The sequence below is a fragment of the Aythya fuligula genome, chromosome 1 (genome assembly GCF_009819795.1).
Source record: "Aythya fuligula isolate bAytFul2 chromosome 1, bAytFul2.pri, whole genome shotgun sequence".
Lineage (NCBI taxonomy): Eukaryota > Metazoa > Chordata > Aves > Anseriformes > Anatidae > Aythya > Aythya fuligula.
The window spans coordinates 114,569,483-114,586,236 of NC_045559.1; the positions used below are offsets into that span (position 1 = coordinate 114,569,483).

General features: G+C 40.7%; 1 protein-coding gene across 1 annotated transcript; it reads right to left on the minus strand.

Moving 5' to 3' along the window:
• Positions 1-353: 353 nt before the first annotated feature.
• TMPRSS2 (transmembrane serine protease 2) lies at positions 354-12,043 on the minus strand. Its single transcript, XM_032204716.1, has 13 exons — positions 12,010-12,043; positions 10,993-11,185; positions 10,601-10,684; positions 9,247-9,363; positions 7,698-7,827; positions 6,778-6,888; positions 6,041-6,084; positions 5,165-5,339; positions 3,265-3,440; positions 1,986-2,081; positions 1,283-1,425; positions 593-745; positions 354-420 (listed from the first exon to the last, which is right to left on the minus strand). Exons 1-13 carry the CDS (start codon positions 12,022-12,024, stop codon positions 409-411), a joined length of 1,449 nt encoding a protein of 482 aa, XP_032060607.1. The 5' UTR covers positions 12,025-12,043; the 3' UTR covers positions 354-408.
• Between the last annotated feature and the right edge of the window lie 4,711 nt (positions 12,044-16,754).

Genomic DNA, 16,754 nt, shown 5'->3' on the forward strand with positions numbered 1-16,754 from the left:
ATTCAATGTTCACATTACTTAACATTCAGTTTAAAATGCTACTAAACCTTCTCGGTATCCAGCTACAAAAATCTTACGTTAAATTGTGATTATAATTGCCATTATAAACCTGTACCTGATTATCAAATGAAAGTACTCAACTAAAAAAAGACATCTCAGAAAGCAGTTGGCAGAACAACTTTCTGCCAGGCACCACATCAAGAAGAAAGGTGCTCATTGTGATAATCCTTCACTGATTAAAATCAGTCACTGTAGCCAGTACAGAACCGAGTGTGCAATCCTTCATGTTATTTTTAAAAAAAGAAAATTCAAGGAGAAGAATCATTTGTAAAAGTGAATAAATATCCCATGGCTTCATTTTTTCTTGTTCTCAGAAACATTGATCATCAACAAGGACAGACAGCATTGTCATCTGTTTGCCTGTTTAAAACAAAAAACAAAAATTTATAGTTGTGCTAACAGACCATCTTATCCATTATTTGGATGCTTTTCAATGGAATAGCTTTATCAGGCAGTTCACAGGATATGAATAATTAAATTTAAGCTTTGATATTTGGGGCATTTAAAAATATTAAAGACTAAAATATCTTACCTGCATATTTTTATAAATCCAGTCTGTAAACACAGTCATATTCCCATAAACTCCAGGTCTATTGGGAGTAGCACAGCCACTTCCCCAGCTGGTATCTCCAACCAACCACCACACGGAGTTTTCATTTGTTACCAGAGGACCTCCGCTGTCACCCTGCACAAAACATCCATACTATCAGTGGCCTGACCATCGGGAAAGATACAGAATATGATTCGTTTCGTTTCAGGACTACAGGTTAGGTTTCAAAAAAGCTAGAGACCATTTCAGAAGAACAACTAAAACAAAATGCTATGGCAATTACAGTATTAAATGATAACTGTTTGCCATAGGAAGGAAAATTGTTTGCCCAAAGCACTGGATGAGATAAGACTTCATTGACTTTCTTGTTCACAAGTGTAATGCTAGGGTATTGTAGTGATTACAAAGAGCTTCGTTTTCAAGTACACAATCACAAAACATCCTCAAAGCATTAAAAAGTGGCACCTTACCCTCTTGGCATATATAGCAAGACTTCAGCACTTGCTACCATTCAGGATGCCACAAAATGAACTGGAAGCCCAACCAAAGTGTTAGTCATAAAAATATATAATTGTAGGATCTGTTTTTAATTAATAGATGACAAAATTCCTACTAAGAAGACGAAAAATAAATCGGCCAGATTATTATCAAGTGTTTATTAGTAATAATTACCTGACAGGAATCAATTCCTCCTTCTAGATATCCAGCACAGATCATTGTAGGCAAAATCAGACCATTATAGATATAGATAGAATTACATTTAGAACGTTCTATTAAAGGTACCATAACATAATTCAAGTTAGTTGATGTTTTACCTAAAATTGAAACATGCACATAAACACACACACAGAAAGACAAGATTAGAACAAGCCTCAGGTCACACTGCTATTACAAATCTCAGCAGCTAGCACTGTTCAAGGTGAAATAAACCCGCTAGAAACTTTGGCATGGACTCTTAAGACATATGGTCTATCACACAGAACACTTTGACACCACAACTCCCTTCCCAGAGGTCAGGAAGTTACTCCGCATTGCTGTCGGTGTACCCTAAGGCAAAAGAACAAGGACCTGCTCACCACAACCCTGAATCAACTGCATAAGACACAGGGCTGTTAAAGGCCCATGAGCAAAGCAAGGGGTAAGAAGGTTCTCTGTTTCACAGCCCAGAACAAAGGGGCAGCAATACCCAAATTCAGAGTCCATTTTCCCCAACAGCCTGCTCCCCCGCCCCCCTCCCCCCATGCCTACCACAGACCAGGACCTTCTGGCACTGAAAGAAAGCTTGCTTCCCTTTTCTTTCTCCTCCTTATACATTTACCTAGCCAGAAGAGGACGAGCTCTGTAGAAGACCCGAACATCCCAGAACCACTCTTACCTCCTTGGTACTCTGCTCCCCATCCAGATATCCAGCACTGCTGATTGGGCTGGAACGTCATTCCTGCATTAGGCAGACAAACTGGCTGTACAGTATCTACAAAAAAAACACACAGTGACAGTCTGCAATCCCAGATGTCCAGGTATAATGCAAAAAAAAATAAAATAAAATAAAAGCGCAAATGAAACTTCTCAGCATGACCATAACTCGCTTTAAATATATACACACACCATGTTTCTTCTCCTCTCCTTAAGGATAGTACAATACTGTGCAACACAAGCAGCAGTAGCCCTTTCCCAGAGGGCTACCTACCGCATCCTGACCTCAAAGTGAGGAGCAAACACAGTTAATGGTTCTAGCTCAATTCATCAACAATTAACACCAGTCCTCTTGATCAGTAAAGGGGAACAAAGAAGAGAACAAAGACTTCTAACAGCTGGCTTCATTCTGTTTACAAAACCCTGCTGAAAATAACGCAAGCAGAATTCAATGCCTGTATACAAGAAGTATAAAATGCAGAAATAAAAAAAAAGACAAATTTTCTTGGTAAAAGCAACCTCCCTACACCCAGCAGAAGACGAGCCCCTCCAGATTACCTCTAGTAGTTTTAAACTGATGCACTGAAATATACAGTACCTGTACATAAAGCACCTATACACATATAGGACCCATATACATAAAGCACTTAAAAGCTTAAATAATGCTTTGTCTTCTCATGTTCCTGATTGCTTACAAAGAATATGCATCTACTTTTAAGAAAAGCCCCTTTCAGCTTTATGTGTTTAAAAAAAAAAAGGTTAGCAACCTACTAACGTGAGGTGTTATGTTCTTCCCTCTGAGCAGGAACTTCTTAGGACAGGGTTTTTGTTTCTTTGGACTTTGTGGGTGTGGGATGGGTGGGGGTGGTGTGTGTTCCCCCCCACCCCAGTAGTTATTTGATATAGCTTAGTTTACCATTTAGTCAGTTGCTCCACCCTTACTCTGAGACTGCACATACAGGAGTGATAACACTTGAACACCTTACAGCACTCTGCAGCAGATGTACATTACTGACCACGAGGAAAAGCAAACAAGCTTAAACCTAGTCCAAACTCCCTTACCTGGTACTAGACGTAAATAAACCCTACTTAGGAAATCAAAGGGCACTTGAAGGTGCCTCTACCCACATTTTGCTTTTCCCACGAGTAAATATCTGCAAGGAAGATTTCTTCACTACCTTCAGAAGTTTTAGGAGATGTGCTCATTGCCATTGGATTTTTTCCTTAAGAAGAATACTTACCAGTAAAACTCAACGGTGTCTCTAACTTCATAAGGGCAACATCATTGTCTTTAGTGTCTGTATCATAATCTGGATGGGAAATTATTTGTTGCACTTTATATGCAGCTCTGAAAGTAATGTCACTCTGGCTCACAATCCCAGCATAAACTCTCCAGACATATGGGTCAGAAAGTTGTCTACAGAAAAAAAAAAAAATGTTAAAAGGTTTGTTTCCCTGGTAGGGAGTTCAGCTTACAAACTTCAAACAATTGTCTTTAGCATCCATCACCAAGAACGTACATGCATTTGACTACCACTTCTGAAGATAAATTAAAAAGTAACTCATGCCTTCCGTTTTTGGCCAGCCTTTCCTCATCAGCCAACTAACAGCATGATTTTTACTGATGTTAATCCAAACATATTAACATGCCCCCCTCAAAAAAAAAAGAGACATCCTTGTCCAGATACCTGTGTCTCATACACATCAAAAAAAAGGTGAAATGGACAAATAGCATAAAAGGGAGCTAATTTAATCAAAAAAAATCTCATGGTCAGTTTTCCTGAAAGACAGAGTATAAGATAACTAAGTCTGTGGAAGGTTGATTCTAGTTTCATAAATATACAAAAAATATTTCAAATAGATTAAGAATTACTGTCTATCCCCTTAGTCACTCAGCACAGCAAATTATAGGCTGAGACTGCAACACTGAAGCCTCTTTTTTGATTTCAGTTGCTGAGGGATCAAGTTGTTATTTCTAAAGTCTCACATGTCAGTGTTATCACTTGTGCACTATCCAAAGCACGGAAGGACAGCAGAAGCCAGAATTAGTAAAAACATGATCTAGTGAAGGAATTTCATTATCCTGAAAATGTTATTAGGCTGTTTGGTTGGGTTGTGTTTTTTTGGTGGTGTTTGTTGCCTTTTAAAAATAAAAAATAAAAAAAAATGCTAAGCATATGGTCTAGATGTAATTTAAGTAGTTACTGTGATCCAGTACAATTTACAAATGCTCAGTAGAAAGCTTTCCACAACTGTTAAAACTCTCTCGCTCAGAAGTGACAAAAAAAAAAAAAATCCTGAAAGCATGTATTATTTTTAACCCAGCTACACTTTGGTTGCCATTCCTAACATGTTGCGTATTACAGAGCTCACACTTGAAAACAGAGGGGGGGGATAAGATCTTCACATAAAACTAAACACTTGCATTCCTTTCTCAAGGTGAAAGACAAAGTTATTTTTCCATGGCGGCGTCTCAAACTGTGAACCAGCCAACCAACCGTTAAAATGTTTTTGCTTACTGGATTTTCCTCCAATAGAAGAGGAAACAATCTGCCACAAAACACCCTTAACTGTCCTTTAAAACTGTACTTTCACATTAAAGAGGGACAAAGCTTTTCTTTTTATTTTCTTCTGTTCATGCCTACAATGCCTACAAAAAGTGTTCCTTGGATAGGTATAAATCTACAGTTAATACTGACTTGGGCTTTACTGCTTGACTCTATAGCATAAAGATATGAGGAAATGAAGGGTACAGACATGTTTGAACTGATCACATCTACAGTTTTGTAATGTTGGACATTTTGGGGGCAAAGTGTAATGCCTTTGTGACGGCATTGTGTTGTCTGGCATCAGTTTGGTGCTTTGAATATGCCTTTTAAGTTGGGTGGGTGTCCGTGCCCAGCACATCCGTCCAATTTAATTTCCCCCTTCAACAAGCAAAATAGAATTTTCTTCCTGTAGAAATCAGACTATCTGCAGCTTCCAAAACTTCCTTCAACACTAAGTCTATACAGCTAAAATACCATATCCAATGCCTGCATTTGACTCCGTTTTAAAGCAGAAAGCTGCAAGATCTGTTCTGCCCCCCTGCCAGCCAGAAGCAAGGAAGACCACCCGCAGGCAGACCCACATGGCACTCACCCCTCCACGCAGTGAGCCGCGGTCACCAGCCACTCGCGGGTGATGATGGAGCCCCCACAGACGTGCGTGCCCTGCACGTGGAGGCTGAGCTGCCACGGCCACTGCCCCAGCGCCGCCGTGCTGCCGCCCACGATCCTGTTCATGATGGCCGTGCTTTTGGTGGGCAGGCCGCACTCTGGGGAATCAGGCACACACAGACAGGCGTTAGAGAGAGATGGTCTCGAAGGCGGTTTCTTCAGCCCAGGCTTCGCTGTGGCACAGCAGAGAGGGGAGAGCAGACTCTGCTACTGGTTGATCCCACATCCCAGCCATCACCCTACAATGCTCACTCATGGGATCGAGCGGGGCTGAGCCTCACACGGCCCAGGCACCCTTCACATCGCAAACACTGCCCTGCCTCGCTGGTAGCTGTTGCCCTCAGTTCATCACTTCAGAAGTGAACCATACGAGGGTGGTTCACTGAACGCTCTGAGTGCTGCTGTTTGACTATCTTTAATGAGCCACATAAACACACAACATTGTGTTGTGCAATGGAACAGGCAACACCCAGGAGTCACCTCACCACAGTTATTATGGTGAGGAACGGTGTCCACCTGATGGCCACATGTCAGTGACTGCACTACAGACTTCCCACCACAGCGCACCACGGGCAAGTCATTTAAAGGAACCAGAAGCAACAGAGAGAGAGCAACTGGGGACCTAATATCCCCCTTGTCTCCTCCTCAATTCTGTTCCTTAAAATGTGAAGCTTGGGAAGCACGGTTAAATCATCTACACATCAAAAGACGGCAATTATTTACGTCGATTCAGAAAGATTTACTGCCACAGCGTTCAAAGGTGTGAACATGCAAAGGTCTGGAAAACAAGGACACTTACGTATGCAGCGTAGAGAAACCACATGTCCTGATGTACAGACATTGCTGCAATAGAAATAAAAAAAATAATGAAACAGGCTTTTAGGCAGCTAGCAAGGCAAATAGCGGGCAAAGCTCACCCTCCAGCTGCTTCCTACCCGTTCCAGCTATGTGCCCTGCCTTCACTCATCTTCCTGGTGAGGCTTCCCTCTTTTCTTCACTCTCTCCAGCTACCCTACCAACACCCATCTGGCCTCCACCATTTCTTGCATTCACCAAAACTGTCATGTGGAAGCCCGCAGACTCCAGTAGAGGTAGGCAGCACAAAAGGCTTGTAAGCCTATTGAGGAGCAAGATAAAGAACAGCATAAGATAAAGTTGAGATGATTTATGAAGCAGTCGTAGAAGACTTTGAACAACAAGGGAGCCACAGAAACCTTGCAGGTACAGCAGTCTACGGGTAAGGAAATGAGAGGCTTCAGAGTTAAGGTACAGTAGACAGGGCAACCTTCTATACAGCATGGGAACACGATGGGACACCTCTGTTTTTTGAAAAGGAGTGGAAAGATGGAAAAGTGACAGATGTGCTTTTAAACAGAGGTAAGAGCAGTTGCTGCAAGCAGATTTAAAAGGCAGCCTCTTTCCCTCCAGCAATCCCCAGAGAAAGAAGTGCTTGCATTATGCTGTAGGCAGAAGCTGTGTGTCCCACAACAGCTAAAGATACCCCTTATAAAAGGTAATTAGTTTGTCTTAAGATACCTGTTATATAGCCTTTTATACAAGTCTGTACTCCCAGCACTTGTGTTCAGCTTCATAAAGCTTTTAAAGCTGACTTCAGCTGCTACTCCTTGACTATAGTAATATGTATCTCTGTAAAACAGAAAAAGCCTATTAAGAAACACAGCAGTTTCAGTTTTCAAACGAGTGAAAATAAATGGTGCCAAGCCAGAGCTTCTGACGTGAACAACACTAATATATATTTTATATTAAGCACAGAACCCAATGGAGCAGTACAATGCCAGACAAACAGGTTTCTTTAAACATTCAATCTCAGTTTCCCATCAGACAGTTATTAGATTAAAATATTTTTATCTAGTACGTGTACATGGTAGGAATCTTCAGCCTTATGAAACAGAACATAATCAAGAGATGCCTTTGCTGGTACATTTATAGGGCATAGCAAAGTTCAGGTCCCATAGGATGTAACAGCCACATTCTGTGGGACATCTGCAGGGGCAGTAAGTGCTGCTGCTCTGCAGGGCTTTCTGGATGAGGACCAGCCTTGTACAGTAGCTGCTGGGCTGTCTTACTGATCGGAAACTACTTCAGGCATTGCTGATTCAGAGACCTTAATTCAGGTGTGCAAGTTCTTCCTGGACAATAAATTCACTGCATTACCCCACCCCCACCAGAAGACAGTATTTGCCAACCACATCAAAGAGAGGCAACACAAAGTATTTCAGCTGTGGAAGAATTTATGCTACAGCGTTTACACAGGGAGAACATGGACAGCATTCTGGCCACAAACGTTTATGCTGCTCTTCACACCAGCATCTGTTATGTGTGTCCTCAGGAGACTGCCAGCCGCTTTTTATTTCACATATGTATTCTTAAAAACTGCAAGAGGGAAATTTTAACCATTCTATGCATTTTCAAAGACTGATAAGGGTTAGACTTACACATTATAGCCCATATCTTTACATGCAATCTTTCCAAAATCATCAGTCCAGTCATCTTGGCAAACAGGATACCAGGTGTTGCTGACAGGTGAGTAAACTTCAAGGATAAAGTTTGGTCCAAAAAGTCTAACTGCCAGAAAAGTAATAAAAAAAAAAAAAAAAAGAATATAAGAACACCACACATGCTATACTTCTTCTTTCTCTACTTAAAGCTATTTAATACCCATTATATTTGCTTGCATCTATAAACCAGTGTTAATCTAATGCTGCCATCTACTCAAATTCTGGTTAAATACCAAGTAGACAGAAATATAACAGCGATTTAATTCCTTTATGCAAGGCAATTTAAAATAACTACCAGTTTAAAAGGCAAGTGTACAACATAGTTTTCATCTTGTCATTTCAGTTTTTATTCTTGAAATTCTTTTTCATATTCCACCACTGCAGAAGACTGAAATACCCAAGCACTTTTATCATCTACCTACACAACCGTGTATCATGTATAAATAAAATAGAAACCGTTATTATATATAATAACTTAAATACACTAAACAGACAAGCGCCTGTAGACAAAGAATGTAACAAGGAGCAATTAACTCTGACATTCCATGCCCTACTATGTACTTATTTTCAGAATAATTCAATATAAAATAGTCCAAATGAAAGAGCAGACTGAACAAGCTTCTTCAAAAACACATTATTCGACCAAACGGAGAGGAACAGCTTTAGAGCATATGTCAGTAAATACTAACACTGCATGAAGCATGTACAGAAGAAGAGTTCCCAAACAGAGAATGAGCAAAACACAGGTGTTAGAATCAAGATGCCACACCTTTGGAATGGGTAAATTGAATCCATTTCCACCTTATGTTTTCAGCTCTACACCAAAACTCCTCTTGGCACCTTTTGAGTTGGAAACATTAATCAGACTAAGCTTTCTTACACAAAGCAGTTATAAAGTTGAAAATAAAGTATTGGGAGAAGAAGGAATGTGAAATATATGGAAAAAGACTTCCACTATCACCTGAAGTTCTACTAAGAAGTCACTTATGACTGTTCATTCCAGAACCAATGTTGTATTCAGGTTTGCACAAAGTAGATTTAAATTAGAAGGTAATATTTTAAAGCTTATTCCATATCAAACCAGCTTGGCTTTTAGGCATTGGAAGGGGTTGCCCAGAGGTGGTAGAGTCACAGTCCCCAGGGGTGTTTAAGGAAAGGTTGGACGTGGTGCTTAGGAACACAGTTTAAGGGGTGACATTGGTGGTAAGGGGATGGTTGGACCAGCTGATCTTGGAAGTTGATACTGACCTTAATTATTCTATGACCTGCTGAGCCAGCCATTTTGTTTCAGCTGTGCAATTGGACCAAAAACAGGCTGAAGGTCTAAATATAGGATTTGAAGCACTCAAACTTCCTAAAGCATTTTAGAGATATAACTGAGCCTAAGCCAGCCCTATGGTAACTTAGGCAAGCTTTAGACAAGGGGATTTGCTCAAGAATGCTTGCAGCTGGCTACAGGTCCCCTGCCTTGACCACCAGCACTCACCACAACGGTTTTCATCCTCCCCATTTGGGCAGTTGGTCACTCCATCACACCAATCTGAGGGAGACACGCACACTCCCGAAGACCCACACTCTAACGATCCGAGGCAAGGATTCTCTACTGTAAGGAGAAAGCAGCACAGTTATTAGATTGAACATCAGTTTAGCCTCAGGCAACTACTGCCAACTCTCACCTAAAGGAGAATGCCAGTTTGATGGAGCAAAGCATCAGAAAGCTCAGACTCAGAGATAGGAAGACACCTAGCCTGACACAACAGAAGATTTATTGCTATCTCTCCCTTACATTGCTTGTCAAATTAAATTATTGATGCAGCTGATTGGATTTTGTCCATTGCCTCCCTTGAATAAACAAACGCCATTAAGTTGTCTAAAAGGAATTAACTTCACGCTGATAAAGCATAGCATTTATAATCAGAAAAGGAGGAAGAAAGAAATTACTCCAATTACATCCTTTGCTTTCAGTCCTGTTTAAAACGAGACTACATTCACCCCATACAAATCAGAGTTAAAAACAACAAACAAAAACCCTAACAACACAAAAGTGTCATCTAATAGTTTTAAATGAACTACCTTCTCTCTTCCTTTCCTGTCCTGCACAGAACATATCATTTGTGTTCCAGCTTATGGTGGTTACATGGACTGGGCTCACACAACTTTAACATACTTTCAAATCAAAGTCATCACAGAGACAAATATCACGAATAACTTCAGCTCTGAGAGATATCCCATTTTACAAAAATAAAATACATCTTAATCATTTATACTCTACCAGTTAAGCTACACAAATTTACTTCAGTCTCCTTCCTTCCATTGAATTTAAGTCAAGTTAGAAGTTAGAACAGAGTTTCATGTCGGAGACAATATACAGTAGTCATTTCCCTAATGAAATGTACTGTAGGATCAGTTGTCCACAGACAGTCACATGCCAGGTATCCACCAATGCAAAAAAACCTTGTAAGACAAACTGCTCTGCAGCAAAGCTACTGCGATGTACACTTGTACTACAGCAGCTTTTCCCAGACGCTTTGTAGCTTTCCAGAAAAGCCAACTGAACAAGCTGCTCCAGGAGTCAAAAAGGTGATGACATCGCTTGATCTCAAAAACATTTACTTGACAAATGGAAAAGAAAGCAATAGCAACACTGTTTACTTAAAAATAATTTTTAAAAGCACATAGTTGTGGCTTTTCAAGCAACATCAGTTTATCTCTTATGAGATAGATAACAAAGTCTTTCCTATCCTTAATTCAGCATAAGAAGATAAAAAAAATGCATACTTCTAACCATAAGCATATTACTTCCTTTCTTTCTGAACACAAAACAAAAAAGTAATTCTTACCAAAATACCAAATGAAGAAAGCACCAACTGCGCAACAAATGACTATTAAAATGGATATTATAATTATTATGGTTTTCTTTACACCTGAAACAGAAACAAGGGCAAAAAGGGAAATTAGGTTTACAAATAAGAAATTTCCAACATGGAGACCAGCATTACGTATATTTCCTTGAAATTAAAAGTAGATGGTGTTTTTCCACCAGACTTTCTCCATTCCAACACCCTTCCTTCACTGCGGATGCAGTTACACCTGCATCCCAGCCACCACTTCTTCATCCACAAGGAGGAAGCAGGCTCTTGCATATTCCTTCAACACCGGAATCTGAAGGGAAGACCCCCTTACTCTGGAAGACATTAAGCCTAAAATTGGAAAAAATCCCAAGAAATCTTGCCTGATGAACAAGTCCTCCCAGTTGAAGGGGCTACTGGACTAGTCGACTGGTAGGTTGAAACTCTTGGGACATAGGTTGGCACTGATGGAGCATTTGTAGAGAAGTATGGTGGATATGGGTTAGCACCTGCTGGTGGCCTGGCAGAATAGTTTTCTGGCTGAAAGCCACGATTTTCAAAGTATGGCGGTGGGCCCTAAATGATAACATTACAGGAAAGGAAACAAAAGAAAGGCAAGACTGTGATTAAGACGAAGCAAATTTAAGATACCGTTTCCATACAGAACCCTACTAAGTAATTCTGCTACCATAGGAATCCACCACACATGCTCATACATACCAGTGACTCAAATTTGCATGGAGAGAGGTTTACAGCACATGCCTAATAATTCATACTTTGAATAATAAGAACAACAGTGATGCCCAAAGGCATATTAAGAGATCAGTTTCCTGGTCCAAAGTAACTCCATCTAGAAAGGATTTTTGAACCCAGCCCACCAGGTGACTGTACCAACTATTTCACTGGAACATCTGACAGCAAACAAATAAGCAGCACGGACTGTTTTAGGCAATACCATCATCAAAAGAAATGCTGGCAACTAACAGCCTCTGTGCACTCAGCTGTCCATGCCTAGGAAAAATGCTTACTTGCCATTCTGTCCTATGGGAAGACCTAGTGCACCTGAGCTACTTCTGAAACACACTGGCTTAACAACAGGTTGTGGAATACTTAACTTGTGAGAGATTTAAGAATTAAATCAGAAGCCATGCCAATCTCTCTCAAACATAATCTTTAAAAGCATAAATCTCTCCTAGAGGTATCTGAGCACTTGAAATCCTAGTTAATTCAAGCCTCTTATACCTGTCCCACAGTGTATCTTTCCCTTCATGCAAAAAACACAAGAAATACTTATATCCACATTTTAAAAGACTTACTAACCAGTACATAACTCAATAGTATGTTACTTGTAAAGAAATAAAACCCCATTAAAGAAAAAAAGAAGCATTTTGTTTACTTACTACAGTAGAGGTCATCTTTCCTTTGTCAATAGTACTGAAACAACTCAAGTGTTTGGAAGTAAAGCTTGAACCTATAAAAAAAAAAAAAAAAGAACAGGAAATGATCATAACCAAAAGCTTTATCCACCTCTCTTGTTTTTCCTTTGAAAAAATGCCAAATCAAGAGGAAAAAAATAGGGAAGTATTTCAAGAGCGGGTATAAATTAAGGTACAGCCTGAAATCAGATCTCAATAGCCTCTCAATACAACCTTGAGCATTATACAGTGGCCACTATTCATCAACACGAGCACCTAGCAAACCGAGAAGACTGAGGCAGTGCTCACCCTCACTGACAGGAGGAGCGTTGTAGAGCACCCTGGCAGCAACCCACCTGCTGTCAGCGCCAGGCACAGTTCCTCCTGCCTCTCTCAACACTTACTCATGTATCACTGAAGTTTATGACACGGAAACAAGAAGACGAACAAAGCATAAGGAAATAGAAATGCCACCAATTCATTTAATAATGCTAAAGATGGTATCCCTGAAAACCACACCATTTTCACTCCATTGCGTTGCAAACAGTTTTCTTCTTGGTTATGCTTTGTGGCTACCACACCAAAAAGAGGGGAAAGAAGCATGGCAGTGAAACAGCATGCCACACCAATACAAATCTTACTGAAACAGTAAAACAAAGGAGCTGCATCCAAAGTTTCAGGCATATAGCAGTTTATTTTGAAGTTAAACATTAACATTAGGTAAAACCAAAGATTAGCAGAAACACAAGAAATGCACAATGTTTGCTGTCACCTTTCTAACACAGGTGGCTATACACAGCCATACGCAAGCATTTTAATAAATAATTTAATCTACAGAGACCTCTCATAATATTACCCTACATGAGAAAAAGCACAGGAAGTGCCTCAGTCATACACTGAGCAACACAGTTCTCCAGCTTCCAGAACAAGCCCCGCACACCGGCACAATGCCACCACCCCTGTTGCAAGCCGCTACTATAAAAAGCAGCTCCACTAAGACACAGCATAATTTAGCCTAAAACAGAAGGTTGTTTTAGAGCCTGCACCTAGATGTCACCTCACCCAGAACTGAATTTCAAGTGTCTTTGAAGCAGATGTCAACCGCAGCTTAGCACCCAGAGCATGCCAATACCTCGTGACAGTTTAGGAAGGTTGATCATGGTATTTGCCTATTTGTGCTACCAAAAAATAAATAAAATAACGCACAGTTGAACTCTTACTTGCATGGAAGACAAGAGAAAACAAGTCCTTCTCCTACTTACAGCAAGTCCATCAAGACTGGTGACTAAGTCTGCAGGACTTCTCTTTTATGTCGCATCCCTTCTTAGTCAATTCTTCATTGTAGAGCTGGGAAATGCAGTTCTGCCTAAACTCAGAGGACGAGTAACACTTCACAGGAAGATATTGTTGTTCCTTGTTCTCTGAGAAGGAAGGAAAAAAGGTACAGAAATTTAATGTTAACAGATGGAAGGAAGAATACTAGGTGATTCTGAGGTAAGCCAGGCATGACAAACAAACAAAAAGAATATTTTCTACATTTCAATTTGAAATTCTTTACAAGCTGGCAGATGACAGACTTCCTCATTCTATTTTTTTAATTAACTACAGGGAAAAAAGAAAAGAAATCGCTGTTGTTTAACTCGCTGTTAACCACCTCTCCCATTTCAGTTCTTGTTAAACTACTTCCCCTCTAACTTCTAATAAGAGATTTTCCATTATCACACCACAAAACATAGGCAAGACATAGGTACATACACATTTCAATGAAATTATTTGCCATGGTATTAAAAAGAGATTACACCAAAAACACTAGACTCCCATTAGATTGCGCGTTTCAAATACAAAAAAAAAAAAAGATGGCTAGCATCCAATAATGATACAATCCAGGTTTCTTGAACATACATCACTGAGACACTTCAAAAAGTTTTACAAACAAATCAAGGATACTGCAGCAAATTCACGGATAAGCACACTGGGCCATGGAAAAACAAACTGACCTGCCAAACAGTCCCCATTCCAAGAGCGACAGAACTGGAAAGCATGGTGCTGCCTTATCTCAGGCCAATAGTTCAGGCTCACACATCTGACAGATTTAAAATTTACATCGCACATAAAAGTAGTGTAAACCCACATTGATAAGAAAAAAGTTTGGTGGGAACACAGAATTAACCTTCCCTTCCCCCAGCAGTCACTTCCCCAAATATGTGCCAAGTTATAATGGCACATTACCAGGTACATCTGAAGAAACCTCAAATGTTCCTTAAAGTGAGATGGCAGAGTTAAAGGGTACAGGGATCCCTATGCAAGAACACAGGGATGGAAGTCATCCCTGCAGTGGGCTTCAAAGAACAAGACAATGTCCAGGGTGCAAAGCCTTGCAGATCAGCTTGTCATGCAACACCTTACAGCACTGGGAAAAGCATAGCCAATGAACGAAAGGGAATCATCATTCATATGCTGTCAAGCCCTTGAATTTCAAACCCTTCAGTTTACTCCAATATTAAGCAGAACAAGCACTTGGCCCTCCAGCATTCCAGAAGTTCCAAAAATCAAGTTTGCTTTTTTTTCCACAACTCTGAAAGCAAAGAAATAATGCTATAATTTCACAGAATCACAGAACTGAAGGAGTTGGAAGGGACCTCCAAGCATCATCAGGTCCAACCCCCCTGCCAAAGCAGGTTCCCTAGAGCAGGTTGCCCAGGTAGGCAACCAGATGCGCCTTAAATATCTCCAGAGAAGGAGACTCCACAACCTCCCCGGGCAGCCTGTTCCAGTGCTCCATCACCCTTACCACGAAGAAGTTATTTTGCATGTTGGTGCCAAACTTCCTGTGCTCCATTTTGACCATTGTCCTTTGCCCTGTCCCCACAAACCACTGAAAAGAGGTTGGCCATATCCCTTTGTCTCCCACACCTCAGGTATTTATAAACATTGCTAAGATCTCCCTTCAGTCTTCTCTTCTCCAGGCTGCACAGACCCAGGTCTCTCAGCCCTTCCTCATAGAGAAAATGCTCCATGCCCTGTACCATCTCTGTGGCCCTCCGCTGGACTCTTTCCAGGAGATAACTGTCTTTTTTGTACCGGGGAGCCCAGTAGTTGTTTCTTCCCAGGTGCAGGACTCTACACTTCATTTGTTAAACCTCATTTGGCTACTTCCTGCCCAGGTCTCACATGCCTTCTGGCATGTCAGCTGCTCCTCCCAGCTTTGTATCATCGGCCTATTTGCTGAGGGTGGACACTATTCCCTCATCAATGTCATCATCAAAGATGTTGAACATTTCTAATAATAGCCAATGGTAAGAGTATAAAATATACAGCCATCGGCACTAGAAGGTTGTAGATCTGTTAAAGTAGGTCCAGAGGAGGGCCACAAAGATGGTCAAGGGGCTGAAGCACCTCTCCTACATAGAAAGGCTGAGAGAGCTGGGGATGTTCAACCTACAGAAGAGAAGGCTCTGGGGGAATCTCATTACAACCTTTCAGTACTTGAAGGGGACTTACAGGGAAGATTTAGATTAGAACGAAATTTAGATCTGGAAGGAAATTCTTCACTCAGAGGGAAGTGAGGCACTGAAACAGGTTGTCCAGAGAGGTTGTGGATGCCCCATTTCTGGAAGTGTTCAAGGCCAGTCTGGACGAGGCCCTGGGCAACCTGATCTAGTGGGTGGCATCCCTGCCTATGGCAGGAGGGAGGTGGAAGTAGATGGTCTACAAGGCCCCTTATAACCCAAGCCATCCTATTCTATAGAACACTGTCTCACAGCAGGAAGCCATTATTAAAATATCTTAGCTCCTTCTAATATGTGTCTAAGGAGTGTTATAAGTACAGTTCTGTCACAGTTTATTAGACTTAGAAAACTTGCATCTTTTTTTTTTTCCCAAGAAAAGTTGTCAGAATTGGAGAAAATTGAAAAGATTAGATTCACCCAAGACAAATTGAATCCAACACTTTTTTTGTGGAAAAAAAAAAAAAGTTTTCAATGACTTCCTGCAAATCAATCCTGTATATTAAAAAAAAAAAAAAAAAAAAAGTGGTAATTTGATAGGTCTCCACTTCGTTTGATAACTTGCTACTTAACTGGATATAGACTCCCTAGAACATGAGTCCCCCAAAGGCTTGTCTTCCTCCTCTCGACCACTGTCCCATGGACAAGAAAAGCACTGAGCAGAGTTGCACTGCTCAGCAGTAGGTGCTCCTCACCGCCCTGTCCTCCTTAGCCCCTCACCTTGCTACTGCCAGATGAAGGCAAGCCTCTGCTTTCGCCTCCTTGCAGCAGCAACAGGTCATGGCTCCTTTTATACTGTGTGCATCCTTCAATAACCAGGAGTCAACATCCCATAAAGACAAATAAAAAAAATTACAATGGAAAAACAAACAGGAGATAGAGTCCCATTTTTGTTCATAAAACCAGACTTTTACCCTAGGCTTTTACCCTAGTTTCTCCATGCAAGAAATAAAAATGTTACTTCCTTATCACTCACCATGTTGTAACTGCTAATTAAGAACAGTACCATGCTTCTAGAGGTGCAGAACTCTGCACGTACTACCAGCTACCTTAGTTTCCACAGCCTTTTCCATAGAGATAGCTATATATTGTATACAGGTGACACGTGTAAGTCAACAAGATGGAACAGTTACCTTCAACCATACTAATAGAACACTGTAAATTCAGTCAATTGGCTAATGATGCCAAGATTATATTGCTAACAGTACACTTCCTGTATTTCTT

Excerpts from the sequence above, each read along its gene's own strand:
- TMPRSS2 (XM_032204716.1), bottom strand. Across the intron at positions 9,364-10,600 it reads TTTCTTCATTTGGTATTTTG|TAGAGAATCCTTGCCTCGGA; the intron begins GTAAGAATTACT and ends TTCTCCTTACAG. Across the intron at positions 746-1,282 it reads GAGGAATTGATTCCTGTCAG|GGTGACAGCGGAGGTCCTCT; the intron begins GTAATTATTACT and ends TGTTTTGTGCAG.